Source organism: Copadichromis virginalis, linkage group LG4 (genome assembly GCF_057382275.1).
Source record: "Copadichromis virginalis isolate Kocher_CV1m ecotype Utaka linkage group LG4, C_Virginalis_male_GT1.1, whole genome shotgun sequence".
NCBI classification, from domain to species: Eukaryota; Metazoa; Chordata; class Actinopteri; order Cichliformes; family Cichlidae; genus Copadichromis; species Copadichromis virginalis.
In genome coordinates this window covers 22673721-22697741 of record NC_140621.1, presented here as the reverse complement: position 1 = coordinate 22697741, position 24021 = coordinate 22673721, and the positions used below count along the sequence as shown (strand labels likewise).

Sequence of the window (24021 nt, the reverse complement as noted above, 5' to 3'; positions counted from 1 at the left end):
ACGGACTTGAATTGAGAGTAAGCCTTTATTACGGCAGAGCAGAATACAAACAAAAGCAAAGGGTGGCAATGAGTAAGCTAGCAAAACCTAAACTGGGAGAAACCTAAAAATAAATAAATAAATAAAGAATAATGACACTAAAGCCCTGCAACATGGGAAATGCAGTTTGCAGACAATCCAGCAACAAACAGGACGACAAAGGGCTTAAATACACAGAGGGATAATGAGGGAATGAGACAGAGGAGGAGGAGAAATCACACACAACGAGACCGGGGAAATAAAACTGAAAACACTAACATAGCACACGAGACTGTAAAAGTCTCTGAGCAGTCGTTACCTTTGAATCTAACCTCTCTTCTTCCTCTCCTGTCCTGTCTTTCTTATCTTTCTCCATCTCTGAGTGAAGTTGGCTCTCTTTCTGTTCTCTCCCTGTGAAATACAGCAGCTGGACCTTTAGCTAGCAACACACTTTGAAACAAACTGCACACAAACACTTTGTGTGTTTGTGATGTTTGTTGAGCTGAGAGGAAAGTTGCATTGGAAATTAACTGACACTTAAAAACATGGTGGCTGTAGCTCAGGTGGCAGAGCAGGTCAGCCACTAATCAGAAAATCGGTGGTTCGATCCCAGGTTGCCTCCTGGCTGCATGCCAGGAGGGTAAGATACTAACCCCATGTTTGCCTACTGGTGGTGGTCAGAGGGCCCGGTGGCGCTAGTGTCCGGCAGCCTCGCCTCTGTCAGTGCGCCCCAGGGCAGCTGTGGCTACAACGTAGCTTGCCATTGCCTGTGTGTGAATGGGTGAATGACTGAATGTTGTGTGAAGCGCTTTGGGGTCCTTAGGGACTGAGTAAAGCGCTATACAAATGCAGGCCATTTAAAAAACAATCACTTTTAATCCCTGACTTTGACACGTGTCGTCTTTTTTTTTTTTTTTTTTTTTTTATCCACTGGTGATTAATAAACAAACAAAGGTCCGCAGTGACAAGATAATAACTCCCCCCCCCCGAATGCATTACAGCCAAAGTAATGAGCTTGTTTTGAAAACGTAATAAGTAGAAAGTACAGATATTTGTTTGAAACTGTAGGGAGTAAAACTAAAAAGTAGTCAGAAAAATCAGTTTCCTTGACATCTGCCTTTGTCTGTTGTTCAGAATGCTGACATCTGTTTCCTGTTGGGTTAGGATGATAAAAACAATGTTTATGCTATTGTCACAAGTAAATGCTATAATGTCAAGTTCCATGTGTCTCTTACTGGCGACTGACAGCACACAGCATATGAGATGAAGGAGGGGTGGTGAATCCCACAGCTGGTGTGAGATCCAGTTCATCCTCTGTGATTCCAGGTGGAGGAGTGAAATGAAAGCGCTGAATGAGGGAGGTGAAGAAGAGGAAGAGCTCCATCTTAGCCAGACCTTCTCCGAGACACATCCTGCGACCTGCAAATGCAAAGAGTTTACACTCATTTAAACGAATCATGTCTGCGCTAGTGAGAATTTTCTCAAAAAAGCCTGACAAAGTTGTCATACCTGCAGAAAAGGGCATGAAGGCATCTCTCCTGACAAATTGACCCTTTTTGTCCAGAAAATGTGAAGGGTTAAAAGTGTGTGGGCTCTCCCATTCACTCTCATCATACAGGACAGAGGTGAGAAGGGGAAACACAATAGTTCCCTGTGGGAAACAGAAGATTTCTCATGTAGATGTACATCTACAGAACTAGTTCAGGTTATCAGAAGTGAATCAAGATGTTAAAATATATTTAGGTACAGCAGCTGACCTTTTTGATAAAGTATCCCTTGAAGGTGACATCTTGGCTAGTTTGGTGAGGAACAGACATGGGGACAATATTCGCCAGTCTCTGAGTCTCGTGAATGACTGCATCAGTGTACGGCAGGTTTTTCCGGTCATCTACACAAACTTGTCGGCTTCCTACTACCCGGCTCAGCTCCTCGTGGACCTGCTCTGCAGAGACAAAATAAAGAAACAAATTTGTCCACATTAGTTTTAACAGATCTGCTAAAACGTGTAAAAATAAATAAATAAATAAAAAATCTAAAATTATACACAGAATATTGTTATGGTGCACATTGTTTGCATATGAAATGCTGTGTATTTATTTACCACTGACTGGTAGTGGTGGTGGTTGTTTTGCCTTTTCCCTCTGATATCACCTGCTGACATGTCAGTAAACCCATAACTGAAGTCATTGGTCTTGTAGCCCAACAGGACACTGAACTCTATATACGTATTTATGTGTTATCACCTTATATAAATATCAACTATGTGTGTTGGAAAGGCTGTCGACTGTGTTCGAGAGCCCCCTTGTGGCGAGAGAGTTGAACTATTGAGAACATGGTCCAGATCATGTAGGTTAAGCTAACACATAGCAAGAGGCACCTTGTAAACTGACTCAACAGTGGACGTCTAGGCATAGTGTGAGTTGTGTGCGTCTCTAAAGAACTGTGAGTAGACATCTTGATTGAATCCTTATTATAATCAGCATTCTGTATATGTTTTGTTTACAGACCACACATATGGGCTCAAATTGTGGGCATAAATATTTTGTACTCTTAAATCAAATGTGTAGTTGTGAACTGAGTTTTGTAAGTGTGTAAGTGTGTGTGTAAAAAAGATTTGTGTTTGTAAAAAAATATTTACACAGTTACAAATTTGTTTGTTAAGGTCTGGTTACAACGGTGGCCCTGAGAAGCCAAACGGACTGCAACTTACACCAGCAATAAGAAAAACGTTGCAAAAGCACACAAAACACAACGGAAATAGGAAACAAGAAAACAAAAATAGGAAAAAAAAAAAAAAAAACCACACACACACACACAAGGGAAGTGTTTCTGGGGAGACAACCTGACGGACCAGTTGCAGGAACCGAAAAAATGGTGTGTTTTATCATGATTCATATAATACTGCTGACGTATTTTCAGACTAATAGTTAGGCTAACACACTTACCTCTCATCTTTTCTTTCCTCACAAAACCGATAGATCCTTCACTTCTTCTAAGTGTGTCCCAGCGCAATTCTTAGCATAATTTGGTTCCTGCAACTGGTCCGTCGGGTTATTGTCTCCCCAGAAACACTTCCCTTGTGCTTTTGGAAATCTGTTTTTTCCTATTTCCGTTGTCGTTTTTCCTATTTCCGTTATTTTTTGTGTGCTTTTGCAGCGTTTTTCTTGTTGCTGGTGTTTTCTTAAGTTGCAGTCCGTTTGGCCTCTCAGGCCCACCGTAGAGGTTACAGATACAAAGCAAAAACCTGCGTATTAAACTCTACACTTAAGTTCCCTGGCTATGTGTGACTTTCTTCTTATGAGTAGTGTTAGGTATTTTAGTACCATGGTAGCATTTACTGGATATTGTTTTATAGTGACATTATGCAGGAAAACTCTGTCATTCAATAAGGCCCCTTTGTTTCAGTGTTTTTCTCTTTGACCCAAGAATTGATGTGTGAGAATCACAGGCTGGTACAAGGTTGAAATACCACAGAGATCACTCCCTCAGCTACATTAGTTTCTTAATCTTTTAGACGCCTGTTGAAGGCCAGATGGTTTGTTTCAGATTTCACTAATGAAAGAACTCTTCGTTTTGTGCCTTGAAAATATGTCGCTGAGATAATCACAATTGTAGCTGAACTAATAAACTACACAAAGGATGCTTCTTCACCCAAGGGCAGGAAGACGCTCCCTTATCTTGGTCTGTACTGGTTTAAACTGATAATCTGCTGTCTCATGAATTTTACCCTCTATATAAACTGTTGTACTTGTGAATAAAGTTGAGTCAATTTGGGAAGACAACCTGAAGCAGTCTCTGTTTTCTTGTTCTCCCAAGCTGCTCCCGAGCTCGTACTAACACGCTGAATGGCATGCTTGAATGTTGCTTGAGAATATATTTGACTGTGTTACAGACTAAGGGACATTCTCTGCTGATAGGTGAAGGTACATTCTCTGCTGATAGACGTCCACGCCTCGGAGGAAGTCGATCCACGGATTAGGCCCTGGAAACCGTTTCCTTCAAGTAGGAATTTTGTCCCAATTTTTCTGCCTTTCACCTGATTGGTCAATGTCGTGTCAATCATAAATTTAACAATCCAGTCAGAGAATAGATGGGTTTGGGGTGCTTTGCTGAGCTTCAGGTCCTGGAAGGGTAATGCAGTTTGAAGCTGGAGGATCTCTATATGAATATCCTAAGCTAGGTCCCTTAACTTTTGGCAGCTACTGAAAGGATAAAGTTGTGCTATACCAGAAATACCATTATTACTTTAGTATTGAGCCCATACACAGACCCCACCTACGAGTTGTACACCACCCCTGTAAGCCTGTGGTTGCATCACTGTGCTGTTGTGTTAAAGAATAACAGCAAATAAGGAATAACCTTATTTGTGCGTCCTGTGTGTTCTGACCGACACCCCAAGGTGAACACCATTGTTATTCAACCAACGCCTATACAGTCCTGGGTGAAACCCAAATTAACAGTGTGGTATTTCTTATCAGCCACATTCTTTTGAGGTGAGACTTGCATGTCTTGTCCAGTTCCTTACCCTGTATGTGTGGGTATTTAGCCATTAACAGCAAACCCCATCTCAGTGTGGCTGCTGTGGTGTCAGTGCCAGCAGCAAACAGGTTGCTCACTGTGAATGTCAAGTTCTCCTCATTGTAGTGAGTATCCAAAACACAGGAGTCCTAAAAGAAATAACACTCACATTGCTTATTGATATCAAACCTAAAGTGTAAATAATATTATCATAATTTAAAAAAAACAAAAAAAACAACACACAGTCTTACTTCTTCTTTCTGTTTCCGAATCAGAAAACAGTCCACAAGCCCTCGGCACAGTCCAGGCTCCAGAGTCTCTTTCAGATGCTTAATTAAATTCTTTATATCTCTGACATTCATCTCAACATTTTTTAACACCACCTGGCGATTTTTTATCCAACCGAACAGCCGAGGAAACATGTTAAAAAGCTGCAGGAGAAAAAAAAACAAACAAAAAAAACAACAACCTTAAAGCTTATTCCAAGTAAATACACTGAATTATTAGAAATAAAATTAAATACATTTTACTTTGTCATATGACACATGTTATAGTTTAAATATTTAAAAAAAAAAAAAAGATTAAAGTCCACACATTATTATTACACATTGTTTCACCAAATCCTGGTTTTCATTTTTATGAAAGCAGCGATGACTTGACCTATTTTAAAATTCCCCTCACAGAAATAATTTAAATCAAAAATAACAAAGTTACTGTTGCTGTGCATCTAAAGATATCTGATATTTTCAAGTAGCTTTACCATCTAATTTCTTAATGACTATCGGTGCATATCGTGTCATATATACATTTTATTGTATCTCATGATTAAGAATTACTGCCTTTGCATCAATGAGCATTAATAACAATAATAAAAATTTAAAAAAAAAAGATTGTGAAAAAGCAAATAGTCAGATTTCCAATGCACCACAGAGCCAGATTTGCTAATGGCAGCGCTACAGCTTTGGCTCTAGCCTGTGTTTCTTCACTGAATGTTTAGAGCCTTGTTATTGTAGGGAGTTGTGTATGCCTTCCAGAGAGCCATATCGATGGGGACTTTAGCCCCTGGGATCCCTGTTCAGCCAGGCAGGTCACGAGGTGGAGGCCGGACAACAATCGGCAAAGTCAGATAAGACAGACATGAGATGGATCAGTTATCAGGCCATCCTGACTCCCCGAAAAGCCTTCAGTTGATCCAAAATGCTACAGCGAGAGTATTGACTGCAAGCATATTTCTCCCATATTCGCTTGTCTTCACTGGCTTCCTGTTAAATCCAAAGTTGAATTTAAAATCCTTTCACTTACAAAGTCTTGAACAATCAGGCCCAGTCTAATCTTATAGACCTCATAGGAACACATAGCACTGCTGGTTTACTTGTGGGACCTAGAGTATTCAAAAGTAGAATGGGAGCCTAAGATACGAAGCACGTAGTAAACATCAGGTCATGAGGCCTGTTTGTTGTTGCTAATTTAATTTAATTTATAAGATTTTAGTCTCACAGAATTTTCTACTTCCATATATGAATGTATGTGATCGTGGCCAACTTCACCAACTCATCGAATCTGTCAAAAAGCCAACCTGGACTGATGCAGAACCTACGACACATATGGTTTGATTGGCTCGCTTCACCATGTTCTTGAATACAGGGTCACCGTAGTCAAATCTGCTTCCGAACACAATAGAGGAGATAATGTTGGCTGTTGCATAATTTATTGGAAGAGCTGTATCAAAAGCATTTCCTGTAAAATTGATACACAAGAAAAAAAAAATCTAAAATAAATAAATCCATACATGGGCTAACAGACATGCACAATATAACATTCAGAGGTGTGCTAATTAAAAAAAAATCATTTAAATTGCAGTTCATGGTTCGTGTACTTTTGCCATACCTTTATGATCTTCAATCACTTGAATCAGATAGCCACACTCCTCCAGGATTTTACCCTGAGTAAGTCTTTTGCCCATCCCAAAGTCTTTGAGGGTGGCGAGGGCAAAACGTCTCAGCTCTTTCCACGATTCTCCATTTGCAAACAAAATTCCTACAAAACATAAAATCCTTTATTTTAAAAACTCAATTAACTGATTTTTATGATATGGAAATAGAAACATGCTGACAAGGCTTAAACCACCAGTAAGGAAGGGCTGAAAACAATGAGTATTTTTAAAATTTTTAACTTTTGAAGTAGTTTTTGTTTTTGAATATATCACATTTTGTACCCCCCAAAAAGTCAATTCTGTTCATCTGGATGTAGTGTTTTTACTAAATTACAGTACATTTGCATTTGTCTTTTTTTCCCCTAAATAGTTTAAAATTGTACATGTGACTCTATTGTATTGAAATTAGCACCGCTGACTAAAAATGTCAGATTCATGATCATTGGTCAATGAACATTATTTATAAAGCTGGGGAATCTTGCAGTCAGCTGAGACTGTAGAAGTCACTTGGATGAGTGACAAAACGTTTATCCCACAGAAAACGCTGTCGAGATGAACAGGATCAACTTTTTGGGATTTCCTTACCTGGACGATTGAAGCAATTTCATAATAAAAGTGCTGTATTGCATAGTTTACTACACAAACAGGGTCACATCCTCACGGAAGACATTCAACATTAAAGGAATATGTAGCACTAAACTTATATAAACTTTTTTTTTTAAATTCTGGATGGAGAGGAAACCTGTATTTCATGAAGTCATGTGAGTCACAGCAGCTATAAGTGCTGTTGGTTATTTCTGAGAAGCCAGGTATCATATGTTGACCGGACTATTTGTGATAGTAAAATGAAACAGAATAAATGGTATTATGAAAGAATTTCATACCATGACCTCTGTTCAGGTCCTTAAATAGCGGGGAGACGTTGCGCTCTCCAAACTCCACTGCATAGTTAACCAGTGCCTCTCTGACTGCTTCGTACCCAGCCAAGACCACAACCTTGTTGGTTCCTAAATAAACTGTAAATACTGACCCATATGTCTTTGAAAGCTGGAAGAATAAAAATTAAGCAAAAGACAACTGAAATAGCATTAAATACATTGCAATCTTTCATTAAAGCTGCTCCTTTTGAACGAGAAGACAGCCTGATTTACCTCATGCAGAGTTTTGTAGGGTCTCTTGAGGTCAATTTGCAACAGGTTGCCTAGCAGAGGCAGAGGTCTCGGTCCTGGGGGTTCCTTCCTTCTTTCCTTAGAAATGTAATTGACAGATAGGAGATAAAGAACAAGCAAGAGAACAGCAGCAGCCAGCACGGTGGTGGAACTGGAAAAGTTAAAATCTACAAAAAGTGCCATCTCCGTCTGGTGTCAGTGGTTTTTCTCTGTGTTACTTATGTGAAAACTGCTAGAGCTTCCTTGTAGGGACTCCCATGATAGGTTTAGCATCCATGTTCCCGCCCCTGAGATGCATATCTCATCTGTGCATTAGGTAACTCCCCCAGTGATTTAATTACAGGAACTTGTTTTGCCAGAGCAAGTGAGAGCTGCCTCACCCTTCAAAAAGCCACAGCTATGTTTTTTTAGGGTCAGCAATGTTTCAGTTACCAGGTTGCTATTTATCACACAGAGACATGTAGAAGATTGAGGTCTGTTAGGTGCCACCTCTGTCCCCTGGGGCTCCACCTTGTTTATGCTCATGGTGGCTTTTGGAACATTTTAACACAGTTATCTGATTTAAAAAAATATATCGCTTGCTGTGTGATACAGCTCATCCTTCCTTTGGGATTAATAAAGTATGCTGATTCTGATTCTGATCTAAGTTTGGGGAGTGGAATTCTAATATTTAATTAGTTTGTCGCATAACAATAAGTAAGTAGCAGATACATCCAAACAGTTCATGGGTGGCAGCTTGTTAATGAGGCTCATACAAATATGGTCACTAAAGGCTCCAGAAGACTAACCTGGTGGAGGTCAAAATGCTTACTTGGAAACTAAAGAAGGACCTTACAGTGGTCTCCATTATCCAAATTATGCTGCATATATATATATTCATTCCCCTATGAGGATTGTCACGTGACTCTCCAAACAGGCTGCTGGACATCAGGATGTGCAAACATTAAATTATAAATGTAGCAGGGAAGGAGTATTTCCAGGATTTCTGAAATGGGATGGAACAGGGTGAGCAAGAATGAGAATACGTAATCGGAAATAAAATCAACACAGAAAACAATAGGCATCATTTTCAGGCTCATGTGTAGCCCTGTGGTCTTTAATAATTTTAATTAGTTATATATTGTTGGGTAGTTTGAGTTATAACAATGCAATTAATCAAAAAAGAATAAAAAATAAATAAAAACTTCAAAATAAATGGAACAAAGAGCAAAACATAGTAGCGTAAAAGCTTGAAGTAGCATAAGATTTAAAAAAAAAAAAGAAAATACTTAAAGTACTTCATGAATACTCGATTACATTCCTACTGGTCTGTCGCTGCTCTCCTCCAGTGGTGTTGGGCATCGTAAAACACTCGAACACCTGGTGCTATCCACTCTCTCACTCTAGCCTACCTCAGTTCTCCTGCTTCTCTGTGCAGGTATGCCATGATGTCCAGCTTTAGGTTGGCTTAGATTTACATAAACCCATTTCTAACATACATTTGTTTTGTGTGCATTTTGTTTTGGGGTTTTTTGTGGGGCCTAAAGGGAGAGTTAGCTTTCTGGGGATGATGTGGTTGCCCATCCTTGTCTGTCACAGTGTGGTTAATCCAGGAAGAGGTCAACAACAAAATAAACTCAAAACCCTTCATCACTTACCTCTGGTGGCAAAACCATTCAGGACAAATGCTGAACAAACTGAAATATAAAAACAGGATCCCACACTGGGCTTTGCATCCTTTTGCATAGAGCATTATTTAATTTAAAAAGAGTAGCGATACATTTAGAGTTGACAAAGTCAGTCCCATGGCATGGTACAGTACAGTACACAATTACAATGATGTAAATTCCCTTTTTAAATTTGATACACCACATTTCAGCGTTAAACATTCTTCAATATCAGCAGCGCAAACCTTTTAAATGTTTATCATTTTTCTACTTGTCTAACAATGCTGTTATTTCAAGTCACACACATAATGAAAGAGGATTTGTGCAAATACACAGAAATTATAATGTAAAAACCTTTGAAAACCTCTAAGCAACACATCTGTGGGGTTTTTAGGAATATCAGTTTCTTGTTTAGCATAAAGAAAGCACTGCGGATATATCAAGCTGTTAATACAGCTGTCAGAGAGCTTTTTGTGTGTAAGACGGTATACATTCATTTCATTTCTCGGAAGTGTTTCTTTGAGGACAGCAATGTCAAGTAAAGGACTCGGTGTGGTTATCCCAGATTGCAACAGCAGGATACTGAGTAAGAATTCGTTTTTGGAGACATTAAAAGTCTTCAAATCTGTTTTGCAGACTCTGGGATGAATCCAGGAAGTGGGCTCCCATTTTATCTGTCGCTGTCTTTACACATGCACAGGTGCAGCATGTGAATTGCACAGCTGATGGAAAAAAACAATAAAAGGTCATTGCAGTCTCGGTGTTCTAGGCCAATTTTAATTGAAAGACTTTGAGTTTCACCAGAACAATGGCACGAGTAAAATCTCCAGCGTCACTTTGTGGGTTTTTTCTTTTTTTATAAACAGCTTCGACGTAAGCACTGAAGCTGATATCCACATAGTAACACACTGTTCCTGTACTTTTGTTGGGCAGAAAACTGAATAGTTACCTAACAGGAGCTGAAAATTGAGATGTAGTAAATGCTCTAAGAAGAGACTAAATGTACCCTGTGGATTAATCCTCAGTCTGGACGGCCTTCTATTGTTCACTAGCAGCTCTCTGCTCTCCCAGTTTCGTGCATTTTGCAAGTCCTATTTTAGGCATGCATCCATTAATGATTCCAAAACAGGCTTTAAATGAGTAAATGGTTTTAGTACCATGAACACATCGCATTATGTACATCTGGCAACAACATTAAGAGGCTCTTAAGGAAAAAAACAAAAACAGTCCTTCTTCATAAGGGCGACATAAAGAAACAGGAACCCTCATTTGTTAGATAGGGCTCAAAGGTGTGCGACAGTTACACAATAAAATCAACTGGAGTGGTCCGTTCTCTTGCAATGATTGACAGTCACCGAAATAAATTTATTGGAAGAGCTGTATCAAAAGCATTTCCTGTAAAATTGATACACAAGAAAAAAAAATCTAAAATAAATAAATCCATACATGGGCTAACAGACATGCACAATATAACATTTAGAGGTGTGCTAATTTTAAAAAAAAATCATTTAAATTGCAGTTCATGGTTCGTGTACTTTTGCCATACCTTTATGATCTTCAATCACTTGAATCAGATAACCACACTCCTCCAGGATTTTATCCTGAGAAAGTCTTTTGCCCATCCCAAAGTCTTTGAGGGTGGTGAGGGCAAAACGTCTCAGCTCTTTCCACGATTCTCCATTTGCAAACAAAATTCCTACAAAACATAAGGTATAATGCATGTCTGCTCCAGCCTAGCAGCCAGAGCCTGACATTCATCAGTTCAGCAGAGGCACAAATGAACAATCAGGCTTGTAGCGCAGACCTTTGTCTGTTTCAGCAGTAGTCTCTGTGACAGAGTTCTCAATTTTGCATTCATGCCTTAACTCAAATAAAGAACTGACAGTATGTGTTTCATGTAATTTTGTATTTCAGTGTGTACTTCTCGGGCTCCACAGCTGAGGTCCTACTTTATCATATTTATCATTTCAAAGTTTGTTTGTTTTTTCCTGTGTTAATTCTCTTTCACATCACCAATCGGGTAAGAGGTCAGATGACTGCTGTCGTTATCAACTCGATATGTCAGTCCAGGATTTCCCAATCATGTGCTGATTATTTCAAACATGGATAAGTCTGAAGGCAGCAGAGTGACGACTTTTACAAAGCAAGAAAAAAAGATAATTACAAAATAAATATAAAGCATCAAACCACCTCAACCAACCACTGATTCTGAGTTGGATAAGCAAGGGAAAGTGACTTTAGCTGGTAATATAACATGCTAATGTGTGTTAAATGTAAAATCCACAAAGTAAAACATTGATAAAGGGATTTGCTGTTGAGCGATCTGTCAGGTCAGTGAGAGTGAAGGGGGCTGTTGCTCAATCTGATCTTAACCAAGCAAAACAGCAAAGATCAGAGCAAAAAAATAAAATAAAATCAGCATTTCTTCAAAAAGAAAATCATCTGTTTTTAAGGTTTTCAACCGTAATTCTACGGGTCTTTAATTTTTTATTTCAGAGTCATTTTATCACTTTTGATCTGACGTTTCCATCTGTGTCATTGGTGAAATGTTATTATAAAGCCAACTATCAACTGAACTCAAAGTACAACACAATGTTGTCACAAACAGCAGAACTTACTCTCATGGCAGACATCGAGAACAAAGGAATATGCACCACTAAACCTTTAAAATATTATTTTGAAATATTATTTTTCTGATTGAAAAGAAACCTGGACTTCAAGATATTGGTCAGCTGTTGCAAAACATGAGGAAACATGCTGTTAATTGTGTAGCCTGTTTCGATCATGTTTTCTTATATCTCTAGTGATCACAAATAACAAAACCCTGGGCTAACACAGATTTATGAACATGAAATTAAACTTAATAAACCACAATATAAAGAATCATACCATGACCTCGGTTTATATCATTAAGTATCGGGGAGATGTTGCGCTCTCCAAACTCCTCTGCATAGTTGACCAGTGCCTCTCTGACTGTCTCATATCCAGCCAGGACCACGACTTTGTTGGTTCCAAAGTAAAGAGTAAATACAGAGCCATATTCCTTTGAAAGCTGGAAGAATCATTCAAAATAATAATAATTAAATAGCATGTTACGTTCCCCTAACATTTCACAGGAGACCCTGCTAGGGCCATAACATAGCATTAGGTATTGTAATATGTTTAAACTGGCTTCTTTTGATTCAGATCTTGAGAAGAGTTACCTTACCTCACACAGAGTTTTGTGGGGTCTGTTAAGATCTAATTGCAACAGGTTACCAAGCAGGGGCAGAGGTCTCGGTCCTGGGGGTTCATTTCCTTTTTCCTTAGAGATGAAAATGATAGAAACAAGATAAAGTACAAGCAGGAAAACAACGGCTGCCAGCATTGTGGTGGGACTGAACAAAATGAAAAAGATAAAATCCTCAAAATGTTCCATTTGCTCTGATGTTGATGGTTCTCCTCTGTGCTGTCCTTGCAGGTAACACACTTTTCTTTGTGCCAGACTGCAGGGTGGGGGGGTTGACTGGCTTTGCAAAAAGTAAACACTGCATGGAAAACAGTTAACTCACTCGACGCCATTTACTAAAATCAGGCTGTTTTCCAATGGCTGATAAAAAGGCCAGGAAGGCTACCAGACACTCTGATGTCAATAAACAACTCTCCAAAATCACCTGGGTTATCAGGTATACTCTTAAGTATTTGCTAAACAAATAATTTGCACTATTGAAATGGGCATGTTACGGATTCAAATATTGGGGATGGATACAAGAGGAAAAACCAAAATAACAACACTGGTCGGGCCGGGTCAAGTCAAACGATGATTTTAATGATCACACGCGTGGGAGATGGACACCGTACGCAGACAGCATCAGATCTCAAAATGGTGGAGCATTGATCAAACTCTTATAGCCTCTAGTGGCCCCCACCTAATCATAAAAGCCTAAAAATTCACATTCTTTCTCTCACACGGCGCCTAAGCTACGACCTTGGCTCCCTGTTTATCTGCTCCTGCTGAGATGGGGCAGAAAACTCCAGTATGTTCTGTTCTCTTCTAATCAGACAAATAAGGCGATGACTTTCTGCGAACATATTTCTTATAACTCAGCAGTATAATGCATCATAAAACAATATCATTCATTCACAATAAATCAGCAGTCTATGCAAATCAGTTTAACAAATGTAATAGTTATCACCTTCTTCTAATTCAGGAGAATAATGCAAACTAAAACTACATAATAATTCACAATCTTTAATTAAGGGTCTAATATGGCATAAAATAATATTATAATCCCACAGGCACATTTTAAGGCAAGTATAAGTAAAGTAGCCAAAATAAAAAAGTTAAGAGAAGTCGATCCACGGATTAGGCCCTGGAAACCGTTTCCTTCACTGTAGATTATTGGAAATGATAACACATTTAATAAATTACAGTCTAAGCAAAGAGTTACATAAAGCAGGAATGTATGTCAGAGTTATGAAAGCAAGACCCAAATGCAAGACTTCCTGTAGAGTACAATGTGTTTATTTACAGGGAATAAAATGACAACAAGTGCAACAATCTTCCGCGTGTGTTTCTCTCTTCGTGTGCTCGCTCCCGTGCATGACTTCTCCAGTGTTCGTGGTGGTTGTCCTTTTCCTTTCAGTAACTATGAACAACATGCTCCACTTCCTCCACTCGTTTCCGCAACACTTTGGATATAAACACACTGCCGTTAATACACGCAATCCCCTCCACTCGAAACACTATCACAAAGTAGCTGGGAACTGAATGATTTCTCACAACGATCCAGCATCGAGTGAAGCTCAGCTCGTCTGTTAAGTAGCTCTTCAGATTAGGCTGATCAGTAACAGGTGAGTTTCATTCACTTTCAGGTGTGGCTGGCTTAACGGCAGGAAACTCTGCGGGCCTGACGTCTCCAGAAACCCCGGACACCGCTGTACACACACACACCCATCAACTCACAAGTGAAAATGAGGGACGGTGAGTGTTGTGTTGGGCTCTTGAATAAAACTCCCGCTCAAGCGATAACGCGGAGCAACAACAATCTTTCTTTAATACAGCTTACTGTCGTGCTGTTTTACATTAGTGATGTTCGATTCGTGAACGAATCGTTCAATACTCGAGAATCACTTTACTGACTCGTGAATCATGATTCACAAGCCCAACTGACTCACTGACTCATCCCTGTTGCTGTTAGCAAACTAATTCCATTAGTAGAAATATATCTAGCTTATAATTAAAATTGTGGGGGGGGAGAAACAACAGCCAGTTTCGTAACAAAAGCATTTCTGCTCTGAACTGGAAGAAAAAACCCTGAGTAGAAGCTCACATCAAGAAAATAGCTCCTCGGTTCAGAGTAGCATCGCGCTGCTAACATGCTAACAACACATTTGAGCTACTCACCCCCTCCCTTCCTGTGCTGAATCGTAAGCATAAGCGAATCACTCAGGACTCGCTCACCCCTCCCTCCTGTGCTGAATCATAGAGCGAACGAACGAATCACTCACTCACTCACCCCCTCCCTCCTGTGCTGAATCAAAGAGCGAACGAACGAATCACTCACTCACTCACCCCCTCCCTCCTGTGCTGAATCAAAGAGCGAACGAACGAATCACTCACTCACCCCCTCCCTCCTGGCTCACAGCTTCTTCTTCTTCTTGGTTGGCAACCAATGTTAAGGCGCATCACCGCCCCCTGGCTCAGAACGCAGTGGACATTTAGATGAGAAAATATATATTTGACACACTTAAGGAAAATACTAATAAAATACAAATAAACAAAATAAATGTTTATTAAGCAATTTTGATAGGAAATTGCTTAATTTTAGAAATGTTTTTGCTCTTTTTTCTCTATAGAATAGTTGTTGTTGTTTTTTTTTAATCATTCATCTTAGCAGTGGGATTTACATGAAAAGGGAAACAAATTAAGTTTGAGTGAAAATGTAAAATTTTTGCACTCTCTGGTCAACTGACTCAGTGAATCAAATGACTCAAAAACCCGATTGTGACTCATTAACACTCGATTCAGTAAAAAGAATCAAATTTACCATCACTATTTTACATGCTACCAATTTCCTGTTTAGTGGGTAAGTACTGCCGCCTAGTGGCGCATGATGTACATCAATATAGATTACACCACAGTGAGCAAACACATTCATGGCCACGGCAGGTCGTCAGGCAGGGACGGCAGACCATGACAATATACTGAGCTGATTACTTTTTTTTTTTTTTTAAACACAAATTCAAATTCTTTTGGGCTTATCAACCCTAAATCTGAACCTTAATGGCTTGGACTGTGAGTGTTCATTATAGAGCTCAGTTTCCGCCACAACTTTGGTTGTTGCTCTAAAATAGCTGGCTAAGAAGATTTAAAGATTATATAAATAAGAGTACAATCTAAGAATACCTATATGATCTAAAGCTTGATCCAACATGCTGTATTTTTACATGCCTTTTGTAATATCTGCACTCTTTTGGTTAAAGTGTGTCTTCTGTATATTCATGATATGTTTAACCGCATGCAAAAACCACACTGAAAATCTAAAGACTTTAGTTTGTTGCAATTGAAAGAATAAACCTCTACCAAATTACTCTCTTAAAATAACAGTGAAAAACAAAAACAGTGACATGATGCACAAATACATTTTGCCGTGTTAATCACCAAAAGCACACATTCAAACAAAGTTCTGGTCGGTGATGAAAATTTTGAATGACAGAACTCATTCTGTGTATTATAATCTCCTTTTACTTGCTAGAAGTGACTGAAATAAAGGGTTCCCTTGTAGAGGTGGTAAAAGTATAGAATTTTGTTCTTAAGTAGAAATACTACTGCAAAAAAAAAAAAAAAACTCCAGTAAAAACTGAATTACTGATTCAACTTCTTTACTCAAGTAAAATTTAAAAAACAAACAAACAAACAAACAAACAAATACAGGCTCTGAAATGTACTCAAAGTATGAAAGTAAAAATAGCTCTTTGGAGGATTTTTCTCTTACCTAGATTGTTTTTCTAAACAGGAAAATGTGTGCAGTCGGGGGTTAATGTGAGATTCAGTAGGTTGGAGAACCCTAAAATTGGTTGCAATACCTCAGTGTGTGGAAAACAATCATAACTCACAATTGGCATGTCTGCTGTGGCAGACGGAGAGGAGTGGAGAAAGATTGGACCCGAATGCAGTCACTGATAACGGACTTGAATTGAGAGTAAGCCTTTATTACGGCAGAGCAGAATACAAACAAAAGCAAAGGGTGGCAATGAGTAAGCTAGCAAAACCTAAACTGGGAGAAACCTAAAAATAAATAAATAAATAAAGAATAATGACACTAAAGCCCTGCAACATGGGAAATGCAGTTTGCAGACAATCCAGCAACAAACAGGACGACAAAGGGCTTAAATACACAGAGGGATAATGAGGGAATGAGACAGAGGAGGAGGAGAAATCACACACAACGAGACCGGGGAAATAAAACTGAAAACACTAACATAGCACACGAGACTGTAAAAGTCTCTGAGCAGTCGTTACCTTTGAATCTAACCTCTCTTCTTCCTCTCCTGTCCTGTCTTTCTTATCTTTCTCCATCTCTGAGTGAAGTTGGCTCTCTTTCTGTTCTCTCCCTGTGAAATACAGCAGCTGGACCTTTAGCTAGCAACACACTTTGAAACAAACTGCACACAAACACTTTGTGTGTTTGTGATGTTTGTTGAGCTGAGAGGAAAGTTGCATTGGAAATTAACTGACACTTAAAAACATGGTGGCTGTAGCTCAGGTGGCAGAGCAGGTCAGCCACTAATCAGAAAATCGGTGGTTCGATCCCAGGTTGCCTCCTGGCTGCATGCCAGGAGGGTAAGATACTAACCCCATGTTTGCCTACTGGTGGTGGTCAGAGGGCCCGGTGGCGCTAGTGTCCGGCAGCCTCGCCTCTGTCAGTGCGCCCCAGGGCAGCTGTGGCTACAACGTAGCTTGCCATTGCCTGTGTGTGAATGGGTGAATGACTGAATGTTGTGTGAAGCGCTTTGGGGTCCTTAGGGACTGAGTAAAGCGCTATACAAATGCAGGCCATTTAAAAAACAATCACTTTTAATCCCTGACTTTGACACGTGTCGTCTTTTTTTTTTTTTTTTTTTTTTATCCACTGGTGATTAATAAACAAACAAAGGTCCGCAGTGACAAGATAATAACTCCCCCCCGAATGCATTACAGCCAAAGTAATGAGCTTGTTTTGAAAACGTAATAAGTAGAAAGTACAGATATTTGTTTGAAACTGTAGGGAGTAAAACTAAAAAGTAGTCAGAAAAATCAGTTTCCTTGACATCTGCCTTTGTCTGTTGTTCAGAATGCTGACATCTGTTTCCTGTTGGGTTAGGATGATAAAAACAATGTTTATGCTATTGTCACAAGTAAATGCTATAATGTCAAGTTCCATGTGTCTCTTACTGGCGACTGACAGCACACAGCATATGAGATGAAGGAGGGGTGGTGAATCCCACAGCTGGTGTGAGATCCAGTTCATCCTCTGTGATTCCAGGTGGAGGAGTGAAATGAAAGCGCTGAATGAGGGAGGTGAAGAAGAGGAAGAGCTCCATCTTAGCCAGACCTTCTCCGAGACACATCCTGCGACCTGCAAATGCAAAGAGTTTACACTCATTTAAACGAATCATGTCTGCGCTAGTGAGAATTTTCTCAAAAAAGCCTGACAAAGTTGTCATACCTGCAGAAAAGGGCATGAAGGCATCTCTCCTGACAAATTGACCCTTTTTGTCCAGAAAATGTGAAGGGTTAAAAGTGTGTGGGCTCTCCCATTCACTCTCATCATACAGGACAGAGGTGAGAAGGGGAAACACAATAGTTCCCTGTGGGAAACAGAAGATTTCTCATGTAGATGTACATCTACAGAACTAGTTCAGGTTATCAGAAGTGAATCAAGATGTTAAAATATATTTAGGTACAGCAGCTGACCTTTTTGATAAAGTATCCCTTGAAGGTGACATCTTGGCTAGTTTGGTGAGGAACAGACATGGGGACAATATTCGCCAGTCTCTGAGTCTCGTGAATGACTGCATCAGTGTACGGCAGGTTTTTCCGGTCATCTACACAAACTTGTCGGCTTCCTACTACCCGGCTCAGCTCCTCGTGGACCTGCTCTGCAGAGACAAAATAAAGAAACAAATTTGTCCACATTAGTTTTAACAGATCTGCTAAAACGTGTAAAAATAAATAAATAAATAAAAAATCTAAAATTATACACAGAATATTGTTATGGTGCACATTGTTTGCATATGAAATGCTGTGTATTTATTTACCACTGACTGGTAGTGGTGGTGGTTGTTTTGCCTTTTCCCTCTGATATCACCTGCTGACATGTCAGTAAACCCATAACTGAAGTCACTGGTCTTGTAGCCCAACAGGACACTGAACTCTATATACGTATTTATGTGTTATCACCTTATATAAATATCAACTATGTGTGTTGGAAAGGCTGTCGACTGTGTTCGAGAGCCCCCTTGTGGCGAGAGAGTTGAACTATTGAGAACATGGTCCAGATCATGTAGGTTAAGCTAACACATAGCAAGAGGCACCTTGTAAACTGACTCAACAGTGGACGTCTAGGCATAGTGTGAGTTGTGTGCGTCTCTAAAGAACTGTGAGTAGACATCTTGATTGAATCCTTATTATAATCAGCATTCTGTATATGTTTTGTTTACAGACCACACATATGGGCTCAAATTGTGGGCATAAATATTTTGTACTCTTAAATCAAATGTGTAGTTGTGAACTGAGTTTTGTAAGTGTGTAAGTGTGTGTGTAAAAAAGATTTGTGTTTGTAAAAAAATATTTACACAGTTACAAATTTGTTTGTTAAGGTCTGGTTACAACGGTGGCCCTGAGAAGCCAAACGGACTGCAACTTACACCAGCAATAAGAAAAACGTTGCAAAAGCACACAAAACACAACGGAAATAGGAAACAAGAAAACAAAAATAGGAAAAAAAAAAAAAAAACCACACACACACACACAAGGGAAGTGTTTCTGGGGAGACAACCTGACGGACCAGTTGCAGGAACCGAAAAAATGGTGTGTTTTATCATGATTCATATAATACTGCTGACGTATTTTCAGACTAATAGTTAGGCTAACACACTTACCTCTCATCTTTTCTTTCCTCACAAAACCGATAGATCCTTCACTTCTTCTAAGTGTGTCCCAGCGCAATTCTTAGCATAATTTGGTTCCTGCAACTGGTCCGTCGGGTTATTGTCTCCCCAGAAACACTTCCCTTGTGCTTTTGGAAATCTGTTTTTTCCTATTTCCGTTGTCGTTTTTCCTATTTCCGTTATTTTTTGTGTGCTTTTGCAGCGTTTTTATTGTTGCTGGTGTTTTCTTAAGTTGCAGTCCGTTTGGCCTCTCAGGCCCACCGTAGAGGTTACAGATACAAAGCAAAAACCTGCGTATTAAACTCTACACTTGAGTTCCCTGGCTATGTGTGACTTTCTTCTTATGAGTAGGAATTTTGTCCCAATTTTTCTGCCTTTCACCTGATTGGTCAATGTCGTGTCAATCATAAATTTAACAATCCAGTCAGAGAATAGATGGGTTTGGGGTGCTTTGCTGAGCTTCAGGTCCTGGAAGGGTAATGCAGTTTGAAGCTGGAGGATCTCTATATGAATATCCTAAGCTAGGTCCCTTAACTTTTGGCAGCTACTGAAAGGATAAAGTTGTGCTATACCAGAAATACCATTATTACTTTAGTATTGAGCCCATACACAGACCCCACCTACGAGTTGTACACCACCCCTGTAAGCCTGTGGTTGCATCACTGTGCTGTTGTGTTAAAGAATAACAGCAAATAAGGAATAACCTTATTTGTGCGTCCTGTGTGTTCTGACCGACACCCCAAGGTGAACACCATTGTTATTCAACCAACGCCTATACAGTCCTGGGTGAAACCCAAATTAACAGTGTGGTATTTCTTATCACCCACATTCTTTTGAGGTGAGACTTGCATGTCTTGTCCAGTTCCTTACCCTGTATGTGTGGGTATTTAGCCATTAACAGCAAACCCCATCTCAGTGTGGCTGCTGTGGTGTCAGTGCCAGCAGCAAACAGGTTGCTCACTGTGAATGTCAAGTTCTCCTCATTGTAGTGAGTATCCAAAACACAGGAGTCCTAAAAGAAATAACACTCACATTGCTTATTGATATCAAACCTAAAGTGTAAATAATATTATCATAATTTAAAAAAAACAAAAAAAACAACACACAGTCTTACTTCTTCTTTCTGTTTCCGAATCAGAAAACAGTCCACAAGCCCTCGGCACAGTCCAGGCTCCAGAGTCTCTTTCAGATGCTTAATTAAATTCTTTATATCTCTGACATTCATCTCAACATTTTTTAACACCACCTGGCGATTTTTTATCCAACCGAACAGCCGAGGAAACATGTTAAAAAGCTGCAGGAGAAAAAAAAACAAACAAAAAAAAACAACAACCTTAAAGCTTATTCCAAGTAAATACACTGAATTATTAGAAATAAAATTAAATACATTTTACTTTGTCATATGACACATGTTATAGTTTAAATATTTAAAAAAAAAAAAAGATTAAAGTCCACACATTATTATTACACATTGTTTCACCAAATCCTGGTTTTCATTTTTATGAAAGCAGCGATGACTTGACCTATTTTAAAATTCCCCTCACAGAAATAATTTAAATCAAAAATAACAAAGTTACTGTTGCTGTGCATCTAAAGATATCTGATATTTTCAAGTAGCTTTACCATCTAATTTCTTAATGACTATCGGTGCATATCGTGTCATATATACATTTTATTGTATCTCATGATTAAGAATTACTGCCTTTGCATCAATGAGCATTAATAACAATAATAAAAATTAAAAAAAAAAAGATTGTGAAAAAGCAAATAGTCAGATTTCCAATGCACCACAGAGCCAGATTTGCTAATGGCAGCGCTACAGCTTTGGCTCTAGCCTGTGTTTCTTCACTGAATGTTTAGAGCCTTGTTATTGTAGGGAGTTGTGTATGCCTTCCAGAGAGCCATATCGATGGGGACTTTAGCCCCTGGGATCCCTGTTCAGCCAGGCAGGTCACGAGGTGGAGGCCGGACAACAATCGGCAAAGTCAGATAAGACAGACATGAGATGGATCAGTTATCAGGCCATCCTGACTCCCCGAAAAGCCTTCAGTTGATCCAAAATGCTACAGCGAGAGTATTGACTGCAAGCATATTTCTCCCATATTCGCTTGTCTTCACTGGCTTCCTGTTAAATCCAAAGTTGAATTTAAAATCCTTTCACTTACAAAGTCTTGAACAATCAGGCCCAGTCTAATCTTATAGACCTCATAGGACCACATAGCACTGCTGGTTTACTTGTGGGACCTAGAGTATTCAAAAGTAGAATGGGAGCCTAAGATACGAAGCACGTAGTAAACATCAGGTCATGAGGCCTGTTTGTTGTTGCTAATTTAATTTAATTTATAAGATTTTAGTCTAATTTTCTACTTCCATATATGAATGTATGTGATCGTGGCCAACTTCACCAACTCATCGAATCTGTCAAAAAGCCAACCTGGACTGATGCAGAACCTGAGACACATATGGTTTGATTGGCTCGCTTCACCATGTTCTTGAATACAGGGTCACCGTAGTCAAATCTGCTTCCGAACACAATAGAGGAGATAATGTTGGCTGTTGCATAATTTATTGGAAGAGCTGTATCAAAAGCATTTCCTGTAAAATTGATACACAAGAAAAAAAAAATCTAAAATAAATAAATCCATACATGGGCTAACAGACATGCACAATATAACATTTAGAGGTGTGCTAATTTAAAAAAAAATCATTTAAATTGCAGTTCATGGTTCGTGTACTTTTGCCATACCTTTATGATCTTCAATCACTTGAATCAGATAGCCACACTCCTCCAGGATTTTACCCTGAGTAAGTCTTTTGCCCATCCCAAAGTCTTTGAGGGTGGCGAGGGCAAAACGTCTCAGCTCTTTCCACGATTCTCCATTTGCAAACAAAATTCCTACAAAACATAAAATCCTTTATTTTAAAAACTCAATTAACTGATTTTTATGATATGGAAATAGAAACATGCTGACAAGGCTTAAACCACCAGTAAGGAAGGGCTGAAAACAATGAGTATTTTTAAAATTTTTAACTTTTGAAGTAGTTTTTGTTTTTGAATATATCACATTTTGTACCCCCCAAAAAGTCAATTCTGTTCATCTGGATGTAGTGTTTTTACTAAATTACAGTACATTTGCATTTGTCTTTTTTTCCCCTAAATAGTTTAAAATTGTACATGTGACTCTATTGTATTGAAATTAGCACCGCTGACTAAAAATGTCAGATTCATGATCATTGGTCAATGAACATTATTTATAAAGCTGGGGAATCTTGCAGTCAGCTGAGACTGTAGAAGTCACTTGGATGAGTGACAAAACGTTTATCCCACAGAAAACGCTGTCGAGATGAACAGGATCAACTTTTTGGGATTTCCTTACCTGGACGATTGAAGCAATTTCATAATAAAAGTGCTGTATTGCATAGTTTACTACACAAACAGGGTCACATCCTCACGGAAGACATTCAACATTAAAGGAATATGTAGCACTAAACTTATATAAACTTTTTTTTTTTAATTCTGGATGGAGAGGAAACCTGTATTTCATGAAGTCATGTGAGTCACAGCAGCTATAAGTGCTGTTGGTTATTTCTGAGAAGCCAGGTATCATATGTTGACCGGACTATTTGTGGTAGTAAAATGAAACAGAATAAATGGTATTATGAAAGAATTTCATACCATGACCTCTGTTCAGGTCCTTAAATAGCGGGGAGACGTTGCGCTCTCCAAACTCCACTGCATAGTTAACCAGTGCCTCTCTGACTGCTTCGTACCCAGCCAAGACCACAACCTTGTTGGTTCCTAAATAAACTGTAAATACTGACCCATATGTCTTTGAAAGCTGGAAGAATAAAAATTAAGCAAAAGACAACTGAAATAGCATTAAATACATTGCAATCTTTCATTAAAGCTGCTCCTTTTGAACGAGAAGACAGCCTGATTTACCTCATGCAGAGTTTTGTAGGGTCTCTTGAGGTCAATTTGCAACAGGTTGCCTAGCAGAGGCAGAGGTCTCGGTCCTGGGGGTTCCTTCCCTCTTTCCTTAGAAATGTAATTGACAGATAGGAGATAAAGAACAAGCAAGAGAACAGCAGCAGCCAGCACGGTGGTGGAACTGGAAAAGTTAAAATCTACAAAAAGTGCCATCTCCGTCTGGTGTCAGTGGTTTTTCTCTGTGTTACTTATGTGAAAACTGCTAGAGCTTCCTTGTAGGGACTCCCATGATAGGTTTAGCATCCATGTTCCCGCCCCTGAGATGCATATCTCATCTGTGCATTAGGTAACTCCCCCAGTGATTTAATTACAGGAACTTGTTTTGCCAGAGCAAGTGAGAGCTGCCTCACCCTTCAAAAAGCCACAGCTATGTTTTTTTAGGGTCAGCAATGTTTCAGTTACCGGGTTGCTATTTATCACACAGAGACATGTAGAAGATTGAGGTCTGTTAGGTGCCACCTCTGTCCCCTGGGGCTCCACCTTGTTTATGCTCATGGTGGCTTTTGGAACATTTTAACACAGTTATCTGATTTAAAAAAATATATCGCTTGCTGTGTGATACAGCTCATCCTTCCTTTGGGATTAATAAAGTATGCTGATTCTGATTCTGAT

The 24021-nt window shown here is 39.2% G+C and overlaps 2 protein-coding genes and 1 long non-coding RNA gene across 4 annotated transcripts; all 3 read right to left on the bottom strand.

Moving 5' to 3' along the window:
* Positions 1-4: 4 nt before the first annotated feature.
* Positions 5-12774, bottom strand: LOC146711411 (cytochrome P450 2K1-like). The gene is made up of 9 exons (XM_085454262.1): positions 12493-12774; positions 12174-12336; positions 10831-10980; positions 6113-6273; positions 4788-4967; positions 4544-4685; positions 1776-1960; positions 1528-1669; positions 5-1437 (listed from the first exon to the last, which is right to left on the bottom strand). The coding sequence occupies exons 1-9, from the start codon at positions 12700-12702 to the stop codon at positions 1250-1252; spliced, it is 1521 nt and encodes a 506-aa protein (XP_085310388.1). The 5' UTR covers positions 12703-12774; the 3' UTR covers positions 5-1249.
* A 998-nt stretch (positions 12775-13772) lies between these two features.
* On the bottom strand, positions 13773-15114 carry LOC146711410 (uncharacterized). 2 transcript variants are annotated; one of them, XR_014920158.1, is made up of 3 exons: positions 14891-15114; positions 14047-14201; positions 13773-13955 (listed from the first exon to the last, which is right to left on the bottom strand). It is a non-coding gene; the product is annotated as an uncharacterized LOC146711410 (long non-coding RNA). The 2 variants fall into 2 exon arrangements; XR_014920157.1 differs by lacking the exon at positions 14891-15114 and adding an exon at positions 14671-14734.
* Positions 15115-16455: 1341 nt separating this feature from the next.
* On the bottom strand, positions 16456-23577 carry LOC146711409 (cytochrome P450 2K1-like). The gene is made up of 10 exons (XM_085454264.1): positions 23362-23577; positions 23095-23257; positions 22165-22314; positions 21853-22013; positions 20533-20712; positions 20289-20430; positions 18223-18407; positions 17975-18116; positions 17701-17884; positions 16456-17617 (listed from the first exon to the last, which is right to left on the bottom strand). Exons 1-10 carry the CDS (start codon positions 23560-23562, stop codon positions 17596-17598), a joined length of 1530 nt encoding a protein of 509 aa, XP_085310390.1. The 5' UTR covers positions 23563-23577; the 3' UTR covers positions 16456-17595.
* Positions 23578-24021: the final 444 nt, after the last annotated feature.